General features: G+C 36.7%; 2 protein-coding genes across 3 annotated transcripts in view; one reads left to right on the plus strand and one right to left on the minus strand.

The window, feature by feature from the left end:
- The window catches only part of inpp4aa (inositol polyphosphate-4-phosphatase type I Aa), a 30,622-nt gene extending 20,851 nt beyond the window's left edge, over positions 1-9,771 (minus strand). For both annotated transcript variants that reach the window (XM_057335362.1, XM_057335361.1), the window contains exon 1: positions 9,637-9,771. The gene's annotated coding sequence lies outside the window, so the exon portion shown is untranslated. The remainder of the gene's footprint in view (positions 1-9,636) is intronic.
- A 743-nt stretch (positions 9,772-10,514) lies between these two features.
- Positions 10,515-18,276, plus strand: slc9a2 (solute carrier family 9 member 2). Its single transcript, XM_057335363.1, has 12 exons — positions 10,515-10,968; positions 11,124-11,587; positions 12,445-12,695; positions 12,791-13,008; positions 13,780-13,979; positions 14,129-14,218; positions 14,331-14,401; positions 14,833-15,000; positions 15,326-15,428; positions 16,114-16,230; positions 16,386-16,464; positions 16,631-18,276. The coding sequence occupies exons 1-12, from the start codon at positions 10,707-10,709 to the stop codon at positions 17,032-17,034; spliced, it is 2,427 nt and encodes an 808-aa protein (XP_057191346.1). The 5' UTR covers positions 10,515-10,706; the 3' UTR covers positions 17,035-18,276.
- Positions 18,277-18,379: the final 103 nt, after the last annotated feature.

Raw genomic sequence — 18,379 nt, forward strand, 5'->3', positions numbered from 1 at the left:
GCACTGAGGCCAATTGCATGAGGATATTGTGTTCTTGCGAGATCCGATTGGTCTCGTGCCACTAGGGATGGGCGATATTATATCGTTTGCGATATACCGGTAGAAATTCCCCACACGATAGGAATTAGTCTTCCCGCGATATAAACGATAAATTCTAGTTGATGACGTATTTCTTTGTGAGACCCATTCACAGCTCATATGTGAAGCGAAAACGGGTATAGCGGAGGGCGGACGTGAAGCTGAGAAAGAGTTTGCACTAAAAGACGAGCTCTAAATCTCGTTTAGGTTGGCACTGTAGATGCATCCGAGTTAATGTTTAGTTTCACTTTCGTTTTATTTAATTCGTTTGTTAAGTATTCGTTGATAGTCATAATACGTTACACCACAACATTTAGTTTGGCTAAAAGTATTTATTTAAACATTCGTTAGATGTTATGCGCGTGTGCGCAAATTGTTTAATATGATTTCTTGCCTATATACAGGATGAATGGAGCGTCCCGTGCGCAGCTCGCGCCCACATGTGCTTTCATAGCGACACAGCGTGCACAGCACTGCTGCCTGTTTACATACAGTACAAATGCGAGTTTGTATTACGTTATTTTAAATATGTTTATGAGCGTATAAAGCATGGATTATTTAATTAGATTTCTTTTATCTGCATTTTTCTGTTCTCTTTCTGTAGCGCGAGTCATAGACAGATTCAGTGTATGTTGCTGTGAGAAGAGAAGGTTCACACAGTTCAAGAGAGAGTGATTGACAGCGTGATGCGATCGATCGTTTCCACCCAACAATAGAATATATACAATTTTAGGTATGACATGATGTGTTTATTGAGCTTTAGTTCATTTAACTTTTCTTTACTACAACCTTTTGAAGTCGAATCTCACTATTATATTTTATATTTACAAAAATACTGTAGGTATATTTTAGGAGCTGTTTGATTTGGGGTAAGTTTTACTTTTTGATAATATTTGTTTTTATGAGGGTCTAGACTACATACAGCTACTATCACTTGATGCAAAAAAACAGCGGTGGATGGTGTTATGGATATATCGTCATTTTGATCGTTATCGCAACAAATACCAGGAATTATCGTGATAGAGTTTTAGGGCCATATCGCCCATCCCTACATGCCACGAGATCTCGTCACACCCCTATTAATATGAGATTGGCAGAAACTGCGTGTTTAACCCCAAGGTCATGGGTTCGATCCCAGGGGATTGCACATACTCAGATACAATGTATAGTATAATGCAATGTAAGTCGCTTTGGATAAAAGCGTCTGCCGAATGCATAAATGTAAATCTTTAACAAGTAAAAGTGCTAATGAACATCTCAACTTAATAACACCATTATTATATATAATGTATTTTGCATAGATGTGTTTTGCATAAATCTGATTTGCAGCAGAGCAAAACTGTAAAAAGCACTAAATACATTTTAAATTAATTTAAATTAAATTTAGGTTCCACATACAGACCTCCTATTAAAGTCTCATTCAAAACTGTCGATTCTCAGTCTGCCAAACACTCCTCCACCTTTCACAAATCACAACCACATCCTGACCTTTTGCTTAATCAGGAAGTGGGATTGACTCCTTTCAGCTGAGCTTTCTGGGACTGTCAGTTAACAAACTGTTTTAACATTACCTCAGCAGAGCCGTGTATGTCCAATGAGAAAAAAAACACTTAACACATAAAGAGTTGCCCTTGGCTACTTGCCTAATGTCTACAACAGGACTTCTGTTTCTCAGTTTCTGTTTTTCTTGAGAAACAGACCTCAATAACCAACCATGTGTCTTCTCTTTAGAATTTTAGACGACCTCAACAATGTCTTGTACTGTTTTTCAAGATCAAGATTTTGAGCAACTTTTCTCTAGGTGCATGCTACAGATCTGTCACCTCTTCTTTCGGGTTAAATAATCAATACCTCTGATAATCAAATACATATGTTTTGTTTTATCCAATGCTCTTATTCATCTTTTTGAACAAGCATACCAAGATAAATAATACCGCGGGCTAGTGTTGTCACGGTACCAAAATTTCAGTAGTCGGTACCAATACCAGTAAAATTCCACGGTTCTCGGTACCAATTTCGGTACCAAAGCAAAACACCAGTACATGCTAATTGAAACAATTTTATTAATAAAGCTCATTGTTAATATAAATGTATAGAAAGCAATGCCATTTTGTATACATGAAGTATAAGTTAATTGTTGCTGAAACTGTTGTGTGCTCTCTGCTGATGCTGATGAACATCCTCCTCAGTCTGCTGCTGTATAAGACAAATAGAATAAACTTCAGTAAGTCAACTGACTGAACAAACATGCATATGCAATATTAAAACAAACCTCCGTTTTTATACTGCATTTACACAAGATTACTTACATTAAGGTAACTGTATATTAAAATAATAAATGCAACAGATATATTTTTCTTTAGTTTAAATGTGGCTTTTTAAACCTAATAGAGTTATATATTGCATAGTCATACAGTTAGTATGATAGTTTTGTAGCACATAGATTTCAGATAGGCCTAAATAAAATAGTACTGTAAACTAGGGCTGTCACGATTATGAAATTTGGCTGACGATTAATTGTCTAATAAATCATTGCGATTATGTCGATTATTGTCTGTTTTAGAGCTTTGACTTTTAATTCTCATACATTTTTTATTCAGCTTTGAAACGACCATATTGTTCTGAATATAAAGACTATGTTCTTTTCTTGGAAAACATAGAAAATTGGGTCATCATACTTAAGGTTTAGGCTTTTACCGGTCAATAATACAACCGTAAAATACTTGTAAATTAAGTAAATTGATCAGGAGTGAATTGAAGCCACCATTAAAATGCTATCAGTCATAGAAAAGCTTCTAGTCTGTTTGTTTCTCACTTGCAAGACTACAATAAAAGTTTACTTCTATGTTAATGAGATTTTGGTAGACTGGTTTTCACACTGAAATAACATTAAATTGTACTGCAGGTTATTTTTATGGTATATGCATTAGTTTTTTTTAAAGTGATTGTGTTGTGGTGGTACATTTTACAAGTATTACCATGCTTTAGTTACAATATATACAATAAAATATGCAATATGAAGATGCAGTACAGCTCCCCCTAGTGTCTTCTATTGAGATGTGCAATAATTGCGATGATCTGAAACCATCGCGATGAGGTCAAACAATCGCGATGAGACGATTATTTAATAATCGTGACAGCTCTACTGTAAACCCCACCCTGTCCTCCCATTTATTTTTCCCCATTACAGTTATAAAAGCGTTAAATGGGTAATAAAGACACTTGACTGGATTAGCATTGGCGCTAACAAATTAACACGCAAACAGGGACGTTTATTTTAATGTAACCTTTCAATTTAACATATGCTACAATATTCATAATGCAAACGCGAACAGAATTTGAAACTTACCGCTTGAACTTGTTAACTTAAATCCGGATGCTTCCTCGTTTCACCACAAAACTCTGTTCGTTTTCTTCGTGATATGACTTGAATCTGAAGTATTTCTGCGCGCATCTCTTGTGGATCGGAGCTGCGCTTATCCGCTCATCACGTCTTATTGCGTCTATGAAAAGTTTCCGACTGACAACCTGTCAGACACAGCATCAGTACCCGGTTGACCCTGGACGGCGGTACCGGGTTTTATGAAAATTAGGTACCGACAACTTTTTTATTTTTAGGTACCGACTTGGACCCGAAGTACCGGTACTTTTGACAACACTACCGCGGGCCTTGCTTTTCTCCTATATTTATCTCTCTTGCTTCATGCTGGCTAATCTTTTTCACAGTGTTTCTCACACTCTGCAGACTCAAGCTCTCCCCACTCAACACCGATCAATGGAAATGACTCAAGAACAAACAGAAAGTGTTTCATTCATAGACTAACAAACATGCTTCTTATGTTCTTCTGTATTTCATGCAAGACATTTCCTTCAAATGCCACCACTCTATTCCTCCGCTCAATTTCTCATCTCTGAAATTTAACATGACTTAACATGATTTCCATTATTTTTATCATATTACAGAATACTCATTTATTTGGAGGTAAGAGAGCAGATAGAAAACTCTTTTCAACAAATAAAATGTTTATTTGAACTGTTAGTTACAATAAAAAGCTTTTCTTTATGTTTTTTATGTTTAAATCCATTTTATGAATTTTCCTCCCAAATACACAAAGATTATGTGAAAAAAAGCTGCAGATTCCATCTGGGCCTGCTGCTGAACGAAAGTCTGTGAACAGCGATTTATATGCCACAACAATACATTTTCAGATGTGCTATATACAAATTATACTGTGTTATATACAAGTTATGCAGGGGAATGTGGATAGCTGAATATTATATCAACAACATATGTATAATAAATATGAGTATTTAGTTGTGTATTGCACGTGTTTTTATTGCACAGTAGAACATTTAACTGTTCATGAGGTAGATGGCCTGAGGGAAGAAACTTTTCCTATGTCTGGCTGATTTGGTACTCAGTGCCCTGTAGCGCCGACCAGACGGCAGCAGTTCAAAGAGAACGTGTGCGGAGTATGAGGGGTCCAGAGTGATTTTGCAAGTTCTTTTACTCACTCTGGATGAGTACAGTTCTTGTAGATTGGGGAGGCTTGTGCCAGTGATTCGCTCAGCAGTCCGGACTATCCGTTGTAGTCTTTGGAGGTCAAAGTTGCGATTTTCTAGGCCGATATGATTAGGAACTATACTCCCATTCCGGCGTAATAATCAAGGAAGTTTGCTGCCGTAACATGGCCGCAGCAGGCGCAGTGATATCACGCAGCGCCTGAAATGTCTCCATGTTTGCAAGGCACGCGGGCGCTCCTTGTGCAAGCAGTTGGTCACGTTGGATATGTTGACGGAAGTTAGCCTATTTCCACATGCACTGCGTGATATCAATACGTGATAATTATTTAAAGTAATTTAAACGCAAAACCGGAAAACCGCAATTCACTTACACGTATTGAACCGTGGAGGCCGTACCGAACGATGAATGAAATGTCTCTTATAATTGACTCACCCCATCCTGAGAATATCTGACTTTCTTTTCTCAGTCGAACACAGAGTTATATGAAATAATATCCTGGCTCTTCCTATTGTAATGCAATTTTATAAGGGTTGAAAAAGTTTTCTGTAGCGAAACATTAGCTTCTGGTGTCTGTGCTATAGACATGAATATGGTATGAGCCTGCGACTTGTAAAGCTCAAGTGAGAATTTTGCTATCCTCTGTGCTTGAGCTTAACCTTTTTCAATGTTTCCAATAGGTTTAAGTTTATTCAAGTGAAGACTAAAGATACACTAAATACTAATTATGCACGTCACAAAATAAAAGGAGGCTTTGCCATTTAATCTCTGATTCGATTGGATTAAAATAAAACTGCAATTAACGCAGTCATGATGAAGCAGTAATAAGCAGCCATCTCCTTTAGTGATGAGTCATTGTCTGGGTGAGAACAGGATGCGCTCCTTTCATCTCCAGCCCTTCTACTGGCTGAGTAAAATTCCTCTCTCCTATGAATGAACAGCCAATCTTACTTTTTAAAATGTGTGCGTTGTCATTATCTATCTTTAACACAAGATATGTTCTGTCTGTATAAGGACAAACTTATATCATTTCAAACGGTGTGAAGAAAACGTGCAGGTTAAAGTGAAAGGGCAGACAGACACTGAACTGCACAGCAGACATAACATAGATGAGAAGATCATGTATTCTGAGTGTGTAATTCAGGGAAAGATAACAGAATAACAGACATCCAAAGTACAAGACCTGCCATTGGCAGCTATTGTCTCGCCAAGAGAAAATCCATGAACTTTATGACCAAGAACCAATGGATTGCGTATGTGGCAAACCTTTACCTCTCATTATTCGTCCTTGTGAAGGCTGGTAAGCACCTCTTGCAGTGAGAGGCACTCGGATGGAGACACAGTTTTTAGACACTAAAATGTAAAATGTGTTTATGTCAAGCCAAACATTGTGTTCACAGATTTACTGCTTGGCTTAATTCTTCAGCATGATAAGGAAAATGGATTGGTGCGTTGTACATTATGGAGTGGACCAAACAAGGAATTTGAGCTGATGCTTTTTGATTCTTTCATTTCTGTAAATTCACATATCCACACCCCAGCACAGACTTATGTTGATCTGCAATGCACCTTTGCATTAGCAACATTGACTCTTATCTATAAGACTTTCTTCTCCATCATTAGCAGCATGTAAGTCTTTGACACCCTCCATTAAACATTAGTGACGTCGAAGGGATAGCTCACCCAAACTATCATTCTGTCATGAATTACTCACTCTCAAATTGTTCCAAACCTGTATAAATGTCTTTTTATAGTTGAACACAAAGAACGATATTTGGAAGAATGTTATAAACCGAGAACATCGTGGAATACCATAGTAGTAAAAATAATTGTTTTTTGAAGAATTTAGGAAAACAAACAGTTTTAGGTAGGGATGGGTATCGGGCCCGATACTAAGCTCATGTACTCGTACTCGTAAAAATGCACCGATACCAAAGACCGATACATCATGTGACAGAACTGACTGAAATTTGTTGTGAAATTTGCTTTAAAAGTTTGTGAAATGTACATAAAATTATTTATTTTTTCATAATGTGTTAAAGGTGGAGTTGTTTGTAATTATGAAGCTATTCTATTTTTATTAGTCTCACTGTGTTGTAAAAAGGCACAGGGATCGGTACCGGCATCGGTATCTGCGAGTAGTGTTGGCTTGATACCAAAATTTTGGCTTCGGTACGGTACCAGAATCTCATAACGGTAATATCGGTACCACATCGGTACCATAGGTGATCAATAACCAGCCCCAAAACAAATTATTTGAAAAAAATATTAAGAAGACTGCATGAAACTGCTGTAACTGTTGTAATGCATATTTATATATTATTTTTATATTTTATATAGCACTATTTTATTTGTACACTTTTACACTGTATTACTGAAAAATGCTTTGGTTATATAGACTTATCATCATAATTAGGGATGCTCATATTGACCGGTTAACCGTTAACCGATCGTTAAAATTTTGACCGGTTAATACTATCAGTTAAACGATTTAAAAGGTATGTTTATTTTAAGTTTAATAATATTAATAATATTTTTTAATAATAAAAATAATATAATAATACGTTTTTAAATAACTATTAATTCGTACATGCTTTTAGTTTTCTGTATGGTGAAAGAAAAACATGCTAAGCATTAACTCACGGAGCGTGCAGACCCGTACGACTAGGTGTAAATGCCCTCCGAAACATTTTCGAGACAGATTAAAATACGATCACGCAAATCACTTGATGAAACTGGACACGTGTAATTCATCCGATTGTTGAGGCCACCTTTGTCAGGGCTTTACTCCTCCAAACGGAGTGCCACTGCCAGCCTTGCTCAAGCTCAAGTTCTTTGTTTTAAATGTAGACACGAGCAGATCGGATTTATATATGTTTAGCTAAGACAGGCTGGTGGAAAGCAAATGTGACGCGCTTCCCGAGGCGTTATCTCTACATTCCCGGGACATCCTTGCCATCTGAAAGGGTGTTTTCTGCCGCGGGTCTAATTGTCAACAAGCTCCAGACTGTCACCACAACACGTAAACATGTTACTTTATTAAATAAAAACTCCAAGCTTTGGATTGCGGTAGGCCTGCTATTTTTATTTGATGAAAAAACTTTCTGACTGAAATAAACTTTGCCGGTTCTTCTGTGTTTTCGTTTAGTCATCATTTGTTAATTAATTCAGTTTTTTTTCTTGCCTGTTTATTTTATGCTTTGGATTTATATTATTTTAGTTTTTCTCCGTTGTCCAAAACGCCGCAGGTTCGTGAAAATGTGATAATATGTGAATGCAGGTGCTGTTGTTGATGTATTCGTTATGCTGCTGTTTGCATGTTTAAATTAATCTGTGAAAAAAATGTTTGTATATTTAACGTGTCACAGACCCTCGTCAACTGTAGATGTGTTCTCATTTCGAAGTCTGCGTCCTCCGGATGTCGCATGCGAAGGCGTATGCGGTGGACAAACACGACCTCCGGAGGACGCAGCCTTCGAAATGAGACGCAGCATGTATTTTTTTAATTCCAATTTATTATTAAGCGGTTAACGGTTAATGTTCAGATAACGAGTGTCGGTTCTCGGTTAGGGAAATTGAAAACTGAATAATCAATAAAAATAAAACACTGCACAGTCTTCACTGTATAAAATAAATATGCAATGACCCTAAATAAAGCTACAAAAGTTTCATTTTCTCTTTAATAAGTGACACAGATTTATTAGGTTACTGTCACTTTAAGGCAAACTCTTTTTTGACACGGATATACATTTAAAACACAACGGACTGTGCTTATGTGAACCTTTTGTGTTTTTGACATAACAGCGTGTGTATTTGACAGTATAAGAACATATATAAGACGCGAAAGAGAACTTCATGGTGATTAGTAAGCTAACTGAGATGTCTGGAACAGAGATAAGGTTATATATGCTATGTATGCCGTTGAATGGGGATGTACAGATGCATTGCAGCATGTAGAATATACGTTACACTGTAAAACAATCTAAACATCTCTCAGCAAAAGTAGAAAGAGCCGAATTTGTTATAAATCACTCACAGTGTCTCAGTTTAAATGGTCGCAAAAGTGCATGTAGAGCGATTCATCTTGTTCTTCTATGTTGCCGGTTCTGCGTCAGTTCTGTGGCATACTGTTGCATAGCAGTGAACTTTGGAACAGCAGTGTTTCAAGTACTGAAACAAACAAAATTCTGGTATTGAACCGATTGAAATCTAACATGTACCGGTAAATTTCCAGAACCGGTTTACCGCGCAACCCTATCTGCGAGTACCAGAAAAAATATATCGTTACTCGTACTCAGTCTTTAAAAAATAGTATCTGTGCATCCCTAGTTTTAGGGCACCTTTGACTAGCATTTTCATTTTTTCTACTATTGTAGTCAAAGGTGCCTAAGAAATCTCAGTTGCTAACATTTTTTCTAAATATCTTTCTTTGTGTTTAACAGAACAAATAAATTTAAACAGGTTTGGAACAACCTGAGGTTGGGTAATTCATGACAGAATTTTCATGTTTGGGTGAACGATCCCTTTAATCCACGTGCTTAAGAATCTATGAACTATGCCCTCAGACAACATAGTCATGTCACCTTAAAGTCAACATCGTAGTGAAAGCTCATGCTTTCTCAAGGCACAGTGTAAATAAAGCCATGACAGAATTTATGAATAGCTTAGTTTTAAGCTCAAGAACATCGTTAGATCATGCCGAAAACAATCACTTAAAAACTGTTTACAGAACAGCTAGTTTATTGAATCGTGTTGACGCACTCATGACGGAATACAAAGCGTGATGACGATTACACAGAGCACTGCGTCTACCGTTACTCCTTATAATAACCTAATAAACATTCAGAAATAAACCACCCGAAGAGCTAATTATTAACCACAAATCATCGTATCACATCACAGCTGACGATTCGCATTAAGGGAAAATGATTTCTTTCCGCTTTCTTCCAGGCGATTATTTTTGTATTATCAAATGGCAGACATGTAATGATAATCTAAAAAACAAGCAGTGCGGACATCACTTAGACATCACTTACGTGTCAGTTGCCGATATGCTCCATGTTTTTCATGTAGTCTGCACATCAGTGTTTTCATATACGGCGATCTCCGCTATTCTTCCACTTGCTCTGCATTCTGGACTCGCCCTGTCTTGACGTCAACACGTACGACGTCAGATTTCGTTTCGTTCAATGCCCCGCCCACTTGTCTTGCTGCGCTTTATTTAGCGAAAGCGTTGCATATAAAGGAAGGAGTAAATAATGAGTTTGTTTATCGAGAGGCTGTTAGGGTGCTTTGTACGAATATGTTATTCGTTGTAAGGAAAGCGAAACGGACGTCTGGCAGGTGCAGTAAAAAGCTGTTACTTTCGGAAGTCCTTCACTCCCATCTAGTGGTTAAAAGTGGAGTTATAGTTCTTAGATCTCATCACTTCCTGCAAACGTGGTAGTTGACAAATAAACTGTACCATAAGTGTCTTATGGTGTGACAGCAAAAAATTTAGAAAACAAACGGTTAATAATATTTTAATATTATTAATAGTTATATTTAGCCTATAATATTAGCCTATGATACTTTTTTTGCTGTCACACCATAGGACATAGGCTATGTGCGGTTTATTTGTCATCTACCCAAATATATATATATATATATTCTTTTGTACAGTTGTCTCTTTATATTTTACCCTTTAATTGTATTATTTTACGTGATTAAAATTGTATTATTATTAAATTGCTACAAGAAAATTTCCTTGTGAAATTAGCCCGGGGCTGTACTTTGAAATGTTTATTATGACAGAAAGGAATATAGTAATTCCTATAAACACTATGGAGGAAGTGAAACTACTTAAGAAGCAACTTTACCCAAACAAATGCAACATCGGTTCACGCCCCTCTGACCACACACCTGCTGCCAGGTACAGAGTAGAGCCAAACGCTCGGTTCAGTGGATCTAACGACGTTCAGTGAGCTATAGCAAATTCTTAATATACTGTACTTTTGTCATTCAAAAATAATATGGCAGTGTTTCGAAATATACAAGGATTTATTTTGTGCTTTTGATAACTATTTTTAACATGTCATAACTTTTGGTAGCCTATAATACAGCAACCATGCCTTATGTTTTTTATTTGAGGGCGATTCACTTTTTAATGTTGTGTGAGATTCTCTCGCTTGGATATGGAGCAAACGTCGGTATGCTTCCCAAAGCTACCGGTACTTCTTCATCTAATCTTCCTCAGTGGAGCCCAAAGGGTGATGCTCACCCCGACTCGGGTGCATCCACCCTACCGCTGTTTACGCTGAACTACCCCCGCGTTCAGATACCCTTGGAGATTACGCTATGGGTGCTGCTTGCTTCCTTTGCCAAAATAGGTGAGCAAACTCTTACAAGATCTAAAAAAGGAAGTGTGACCTACTTTAATCATGACTTAGGCTACATTTTAATAAACGTTGTTCATAATCTTTGGTTAGGAGTAAATATGGATGATGCATTTTGCATTTTATATATATATATTTTTTTCAAATAGGTTTCCACGTCTACCATAAGATCACAGTCTGGGTGCCAGAGTCGTGCTTGCTGATCTCTATTGGCCTCATCGTGGGGGGCATCATGCACTCAGTGCACGAGGAGCCCCCGGCGGTGCTCACCTCCAACATGTTTTTCCTATACATGTTGCCACTCATTGTACTAGATTCAGGCTATTTTATGCCCACTCGTCCCTTCTTTGAGAATTTTGGCACAGTGCTATGGTTTGCTGTTGTTGGCACCTTATGGAATTCCATCGGCATTGGCATCTCTCTGTTCGCCATCTGCCAGATCGAGGCGTTTGGTGTGCAGGACATTAATCTCCAGGAGAACCTCCTCTTTGCCTCCATCATCTCGGCTGTAGAACCGGTGGCGGTGCTCACTGTCTTTGAGGACATCAGCATCCACGAGCAGCTCTATATTGTAGTATTTGGAGAATGCCTGTTCAATGATGCTGTTACTGTGGTGAGTGATTATGTGCACTGGCTGATAATTGGCTCCTTTTTCCATGTTTAACCAATCTTGTGGAAATTTTCACGTGTCTGGTTTCAGCTAGAGCGGTGAAATTTTTACTTGGAACAGCAGATCTCTGTTCTTTTCCTGTGTTAAGGCATCAGAGTTTCTATGTATATTTCTCCTATTCAGTGTGTATGCGTATGTAGTAGTGTGTTTTGGTATCAGACTATGGGCAAAGATCCAAAATGACATCTTCCAACAAAGAGTAATTGGTACTTTTATAGAAACCGGCTCTTGTATGAAGCGTATGGCAGATCTTCTTTCAACTCACGTCTTTGTTTGAAATTGAAAACTAAACACAGTGGTAACTTTTGGTCATTTGATACAGGCATTAACCCCATGTTAGACACCAATGTTTCAAAAGGTATGAACATAATCTCCACTCCCTTTAGAAAAAATGAGAAGTAAAAGTTATACAGTCAATACTGCAATGTAAAAAACAGTAATTCGACGAAATTTCACAGTTTTATTTGACAAAATAATTCTGTAAACGGAAAAACTACATTTTAGGGTACCTCTTTTGTACCGTCACTAGTACTCTTTTTTTCTAACAGTGTACACAATCACAATGGAGCTTTGTCCTCTAGTGTTTACACATTTAATTTAGCTTTGTACCTGGCAAATAGTCTTAGTGCATACGTGTGTTAACATTGTGTGATTGTCTGGATGTGAAGCTGTTTTAATCATCACCTTTGGACTCTAGCGCTGCCTTTTTGTGTCATTATTTGATGTGTTTGTGCATCGATTGTGCAATAATTGTATAGTATTTTTGCTACTAGTAAGTGTCTCACTAACTTATGTTTCAGGTATTGTATAATCTTTTCAACCATGTAGCAGAGCTGCATGTGGTGGAAGCCGGAGATGTTTTTCTGGGCATTGCTCGCTTTTTTGTGGTGGGTTTGGGTGGGATGCTTTTCGGCCTGCTCTTCGGCTTTGTGGCAGCCTTCACCACACGCTTTACTGGAAAGGTGAGGGAGATTGAGCCTCTGATCATCTTCCTGTACAGCTACCTGGCTTACCTCATAGCTGAACTCGTTGCGATCTCTAGCATCATGGCGTGAGTATGGGGACCTAATGCTCAGACAGACTTCTGTCAAAATAATGCAGGAATTCTCAGTATTTCAACTGAAAGTTGTTCTCCTGTCTTTTCAGTATTGTAACCTGCGCACTGACCATGAAGTACTATGTTGAGGAGAATGTGTCACAGCGTTCCTGCACCACTATTCGCCATGTCATTAAGATGGTCGGAAGTGTGTCGGAAACTCTGATCTTCTTCTTTTTGGGTGTTGTTACCATAACAACAGACCATGAGTGGAACTGGGGATACATCCTCTTTTCTCTGTTGTTCACGCTGCTTTGGAGAGGCCTAGGTTTGGAATTGAGTTGTAAAGATGCTGTAATGCTTCATTGGTATAAATGTAAAATATTGTATCATAAATTACAAAAGTTATTTAAATGAACAAAAATGATAAATTAATGTAGCGGTTTTAAACACAAATCAAAAATCAGTCACGAATAGGTAGTGTTCTGATAGTAACCATAGCAAAATAAATAGCCTTATCAACTTTTAAAAGGGATGAGACAATGCTTAGCATATTTTGGTTTTGGTTGACATCAGCTGCTGTATGTTAAATGGGAAATGAAGCCATTTTAGGCAACAGGCTGCATTAAATACATTCATCCCATAAATTCACAAACAAAACTTTACAATGTACAATAAAATAGGATACAGACAACATAAAATATGGGTTCACTCACAAAAAAGGATGAACATGGTTTGTGCTGACCCCAATATATTTTATTGCAGTGATTAATAGGCTATTGAAACCACTGGAATTTGAAATTTCAATGAAAACACTTGATACTTGAACATTAATTTCTTTTTAGGCATGTGCAGTATGTAGTAAAAGTAGTACAACATTTGACTTTTTTACAGACATTTTGGTTTTGGTTTTACGTTTTTGTGCTATTTTAGTAAACAATGAACATGACTGATTATTACCACCAGTTGAGAATCACATTATTACAACATATGATGACATCACTGCATTAATGCAATCGTTTACCTTAGAGAACAAAATATACAATTATTCAAGTTATGCCAGATGAATTTATAAATACAATATATATTTTATTTTTAGGGATTCTGGTCCTGACACAGATTATTAACCCCTTCCGCACCATTCCTTTCAACTTCAAAGATCAGTTTGGTCTGGCCTTCTGTGGACTGAGAGGAGCTGTGTCCTTCGCCCTAGCCTATACTTTACCGGACAGCATCGGTCCTAAGAAATTATTCATTACAGGCACGATTGTCATCATCATCTTCACAGTGTTTATTCAGGTATACCCTGTAAAACACAAGTGACTGTGTTTGTTTACCATTTTTAGCAGTAACTTGTGCTAGCTAAATTGCTGTCCAAACTGCATTGTGTACTGTAAAATAGTGAAACCTAAAGTGTTTCCATACATCTAAAAACTGTCTCTTTGCAGGGTATCACTATAAGGCCTCTTCTAAAACTAATGAATGTCCGCAAGACAAATCGAAACTTAGAGACCATCAATGTGGAGATTCACAAAAGGGTATGCTTCCAGTGGTTATAATCATTTTCCTTTGTCTGTGTTTCAAGGACTTGTTTTTGATTTAAGCAGACTAGTTCAGAAGTGATACTACAACAACTGCCTATTGTTTCAGTTAATGGAGCACACTGTTGCAGGCATTGAAGACTTATGTGGACAATGGAGTCACTACTATTGGAAAGACAAGTAGGAGTCAAACTATTCTTGTACTACACATGCTTTAAAAGATATCTGCTGATATTAGTAGAATCTGCTAATTTATTCTCCTAAAAACAGTTTTTAAACTGTTAACACACTTTTGGGTTTAGCAAGATTTTGACATTTTCACTCACCCTAAAGGCATTCTACAAGCATTTCTGTCACTGGTTAGACTGGTCCTGCAGCTCTGTCTTAGGACATTTTCCTGCTTTGTCATGGATTCCAGCAATTCATTAATCATATGTATCTCAATCTGTAACAGCGTTTTTTTAAATAAAATATTTATTAATAACACATTTGCCTTCAATTTCATTAAACCAATGTTACATCACTCCCTATTTTCTTCTTTCTTGTGATATCGGGTATTATTTTTAGATTCTTTCATTTTGATCAGATTCTTTAAACAATGTCTTTGTCAGGTTCATGAAGTTTAATAACCGGTTCATCCGCAAGATTTTAATCCGTGATAATCGCCCCGAGTCCAGCATTGTGGCTCTGTATAAGAAACTGGAGCTTCAGAACACCATGGAGATACTGGATTCAATGACTGGTGACATCAGTGCTACTCCCTCTTTAATTTCATTACAGTACGTCTCTTTTTCAGTGTCCTCTGTATATGCATCTTTATACTGCCAGGCTACTTTGTGTCTGTGCAAAATAGTGTAAAGACAAAATTCTACATATTAAGGATATAAAAATGTTTAGATTTTTTAGTTAAAAAAAATGCAGCTGTAATGACTGTGTACATGCATATTCTACCTCTTTGCAGCATTTAACAGTGAACCACCCATTATGGCGTACTGTTTTTCCCATATAAATCAGCTACCATATATATTTGTTTATGTTGCTTACTCAGTTTTAGTAATCATTAGAATGATTTTCTAACTTGTTTCTATGTTCTGATTTTTATAGTGAGGAGAGAAAGAATGCCTCCAAGTCCAGGAAGGTCTTGCCATCTGATGTCAGAAATATGCATGAGCTCTTATCAAAGAACATGTACAAGATCAGACAAAGGGTGAGTTTTGACAAAGTAAAACAATGGAAACAACACCTGAAAAAATATGATGTGAAAGTAATCAAAAGGCTAAACTGAACTCAGCAAATCAAAGCCAGTATTTTTTTCAATTATTGTTGACAATTAGCATACATTATTATAAAGGTGGTAACTGTGAGATTTCATATTTATCAAAGCAAATGTAGATATTTGTCTAATAGTAAAAAATCATCATTAAATAGCTCAGATCTCACCTGAAAAATGACTACAGAATTAAAGAACAGCTCTCTAGTTCAGTCTCAACAAACACGGCACATCACAGGGTTACCAGAAATTTGAAGGTTGATTGACCTTACACTGTTCAGTTTTATTTCAAAAGTTTTCTTAAATAATAATCTTGTAATACCATCTTATTTGAAAAAAAAAACGTATTCAGTTTTGTTTCTTTGTCCTTATGTTCGCGGGTCTCCGATCCACAGCATTATTTGGTTTTTAAATCAATACAAGCATAGCAAATTATGTCAAAATATTTTACAGACGTTTACAAGCAATTACAGTACAAGCAGCATAGACAGCCTATATGGATAAGATTGGTCATTTATGTTAATTCACATTTACCAAAAAAGGTGCTATTAGCTATATGTGTAGAAATTAAATTTGCTGGTTCTAAATTCTCATATTTCATATTTTGCATTATGTTTCACAGACCGTGTCTTACACCAATAAGCATTCATTACCTAATGATGTCACAGCAAAAGAAATTCTAATAAGGCGACACACAAGCTTAAGACGCAGCCTCAGAGCCGGAAGCTTTCATAGCCCTGTAAGTAGGCCAACACTTATTTAAGAAAGTGCATCAGTCAATGACAATGATAACATGTACAACCTATAAGCAACTTTATACCACAGTGTTTCATAAAAAAATATGAAATAATACTGTATTGACACTTTCACTGCTTCTCTTCTGTGCTCTGGCAGCATGGTAATAAAGCATCTCAGAAGTTTTTATCTCTACCCGTGAACTCCAGACTTCCTCCAGGGAGATTCAGCCATGCTGGTGAGAGCATTAACTATTGAAGCACTGGTCACTTATCTGTCATTGTCTGAGGGAGCGGCTTTAAAAATGACATACTGTACTGTAAATTTTGGTAGTAGTATTTTTAAACTATAGATTTTAAGCATCTGAAGTATTGTTGTAACAGGTACATTGTTAATGTTTTTAGGGGATGGTGATAATGAACCAGAAATGAATTTATCATCAGTCAGCTCTATGTTCAGACACCCGCAGCGATCTTCATCCAGAACAACGATACCTCTGAGGCCACTCGGCAGTCTGAAGGTAGTTTCTTCCTCTGTGAAAGTGGTAGATGAAGAGAATGAGAAGCAGAGGGGGTACAGGTCCTCACATCTGAGGTCCAGCTTCACCAGTTCAGCACAGCAGTCCTCACGTTCACTTTACGGCTCAACTAGAAACATTAGCGATGAAGATGGTGGCTCTGAGCATGAAGAGCAGGAATCACCACCAGATCCACATGCATGGGTACAGGACCCTCAAAACAACAGTGATATGCAGCATCCCCTTCTGAGGAGATCCCAGTGGCCACCACAGAAACCACAGGACGAATGAAATCTGCAGGGGTGGACACACTGTACAGTAAATGCAGCTGGACTGCTGTTACTTACCGAAACTAAAGCACTTCTGCTTGAAGTATGATGATGTTGTCATATTAAACACACTCAGAGATATGAATCATCTTTAACACTGGAATTACTGAGTATTGTTGGTATCATATGGTCACTCTCACGATACCACTGAAGCAGTACAGATTGTAATTATAAAACATATAATTTGGTAACACAAAAAATTATCCTAATAAACATAGTTGTGATCTCTACCTTGCACAAAGCATAATCTTAACATAGGTATTCATTATTTATGTATTTTATTGCTTTTTATGCTGAAATTCTCATTACCGTAACACGTCTGAGTGCATTATATGTTGTAATTTAAACAAGAGTAAAATTAATATATTCTGAAGAACAACAACTGGATGTTCTGCTAGATGTTCTCAAATGACAAAAGAAAAATCAATGGCAGAATATTCATGTGTCATAAAAGTGAAGAAATAGTGACTTGTGTTCTCACCTTCCGTAACATTTTTACACACACTGTTAACACACACACAAAGATATTTAAAATAAAGTTTGATTTTATTTGCAGAAACACATCAGTACCTTTCAAATGGCTACCAGGTTAACAGATTACTTTTGTTACTTACCTTACGTAAAATTTTCAAGCTAAAAGCTTAATATCTCTTGTCACGCTGTTTCCACAACTTTTTCTATTCTCATTACCGATACAGGTAATTTTCTGCATTTAAAAGAATGTTACATGTATAATTTCCATTAAAATATACTTCATTAATGTCTTATTATATGAATAATGAAAACCTAGCTTTTTTTAGCAAAACATGCTATGGGATTGACCGTTTTAAATTGTTACGGTAATGAGAATTTTTAAGGATGGCAAATGAATGCTTTTAAACATGTCATACCTTGTTTTAATGAATTAAAAGGAAATGCATTGATGCAAATGTTTTTAAGTAAATCATGTTTGACATCTTGAAACCAAGATTTCGTGTGAATTACCCAATTAGATGCATTTTTTTTGTCACCAATAAAATGTAATTCCGTTTTTTCATTCAAAATTGAAAGCTAACTTTATGAACAAAAAATGTATAAAATGTCTTGAATTAATAAAAAAATGTTTAAATAACATTATGCCTATTAATATAATGATTAGTAGTATTACATATTTTTTGTTTAATCTATCAAAGGAAAAGACATACATTATTATTGACATTGTCATTACCCCTACAAGATTATTAAAAAAAACCTGTTCATATCTAATGTACTCCTCCTTGCTTTGAAAGACACGTACAATAGTGCAACTGTATGAATGATATACGGCA

This window comes from Triplophysa rosa, linkage group LG6, assembly GCF_024868665.1.
Source record: "Triplophysa rosa linkage group LG6, Trosa_1v2, whole genome shotgun sequence".
Lineage (NCBI taxonomy): Eukaryota > Metazoa > Chordata > Actinopteri > Cypriniformes > Nemacheilidae > Triplophysa > Triplophysa rosa.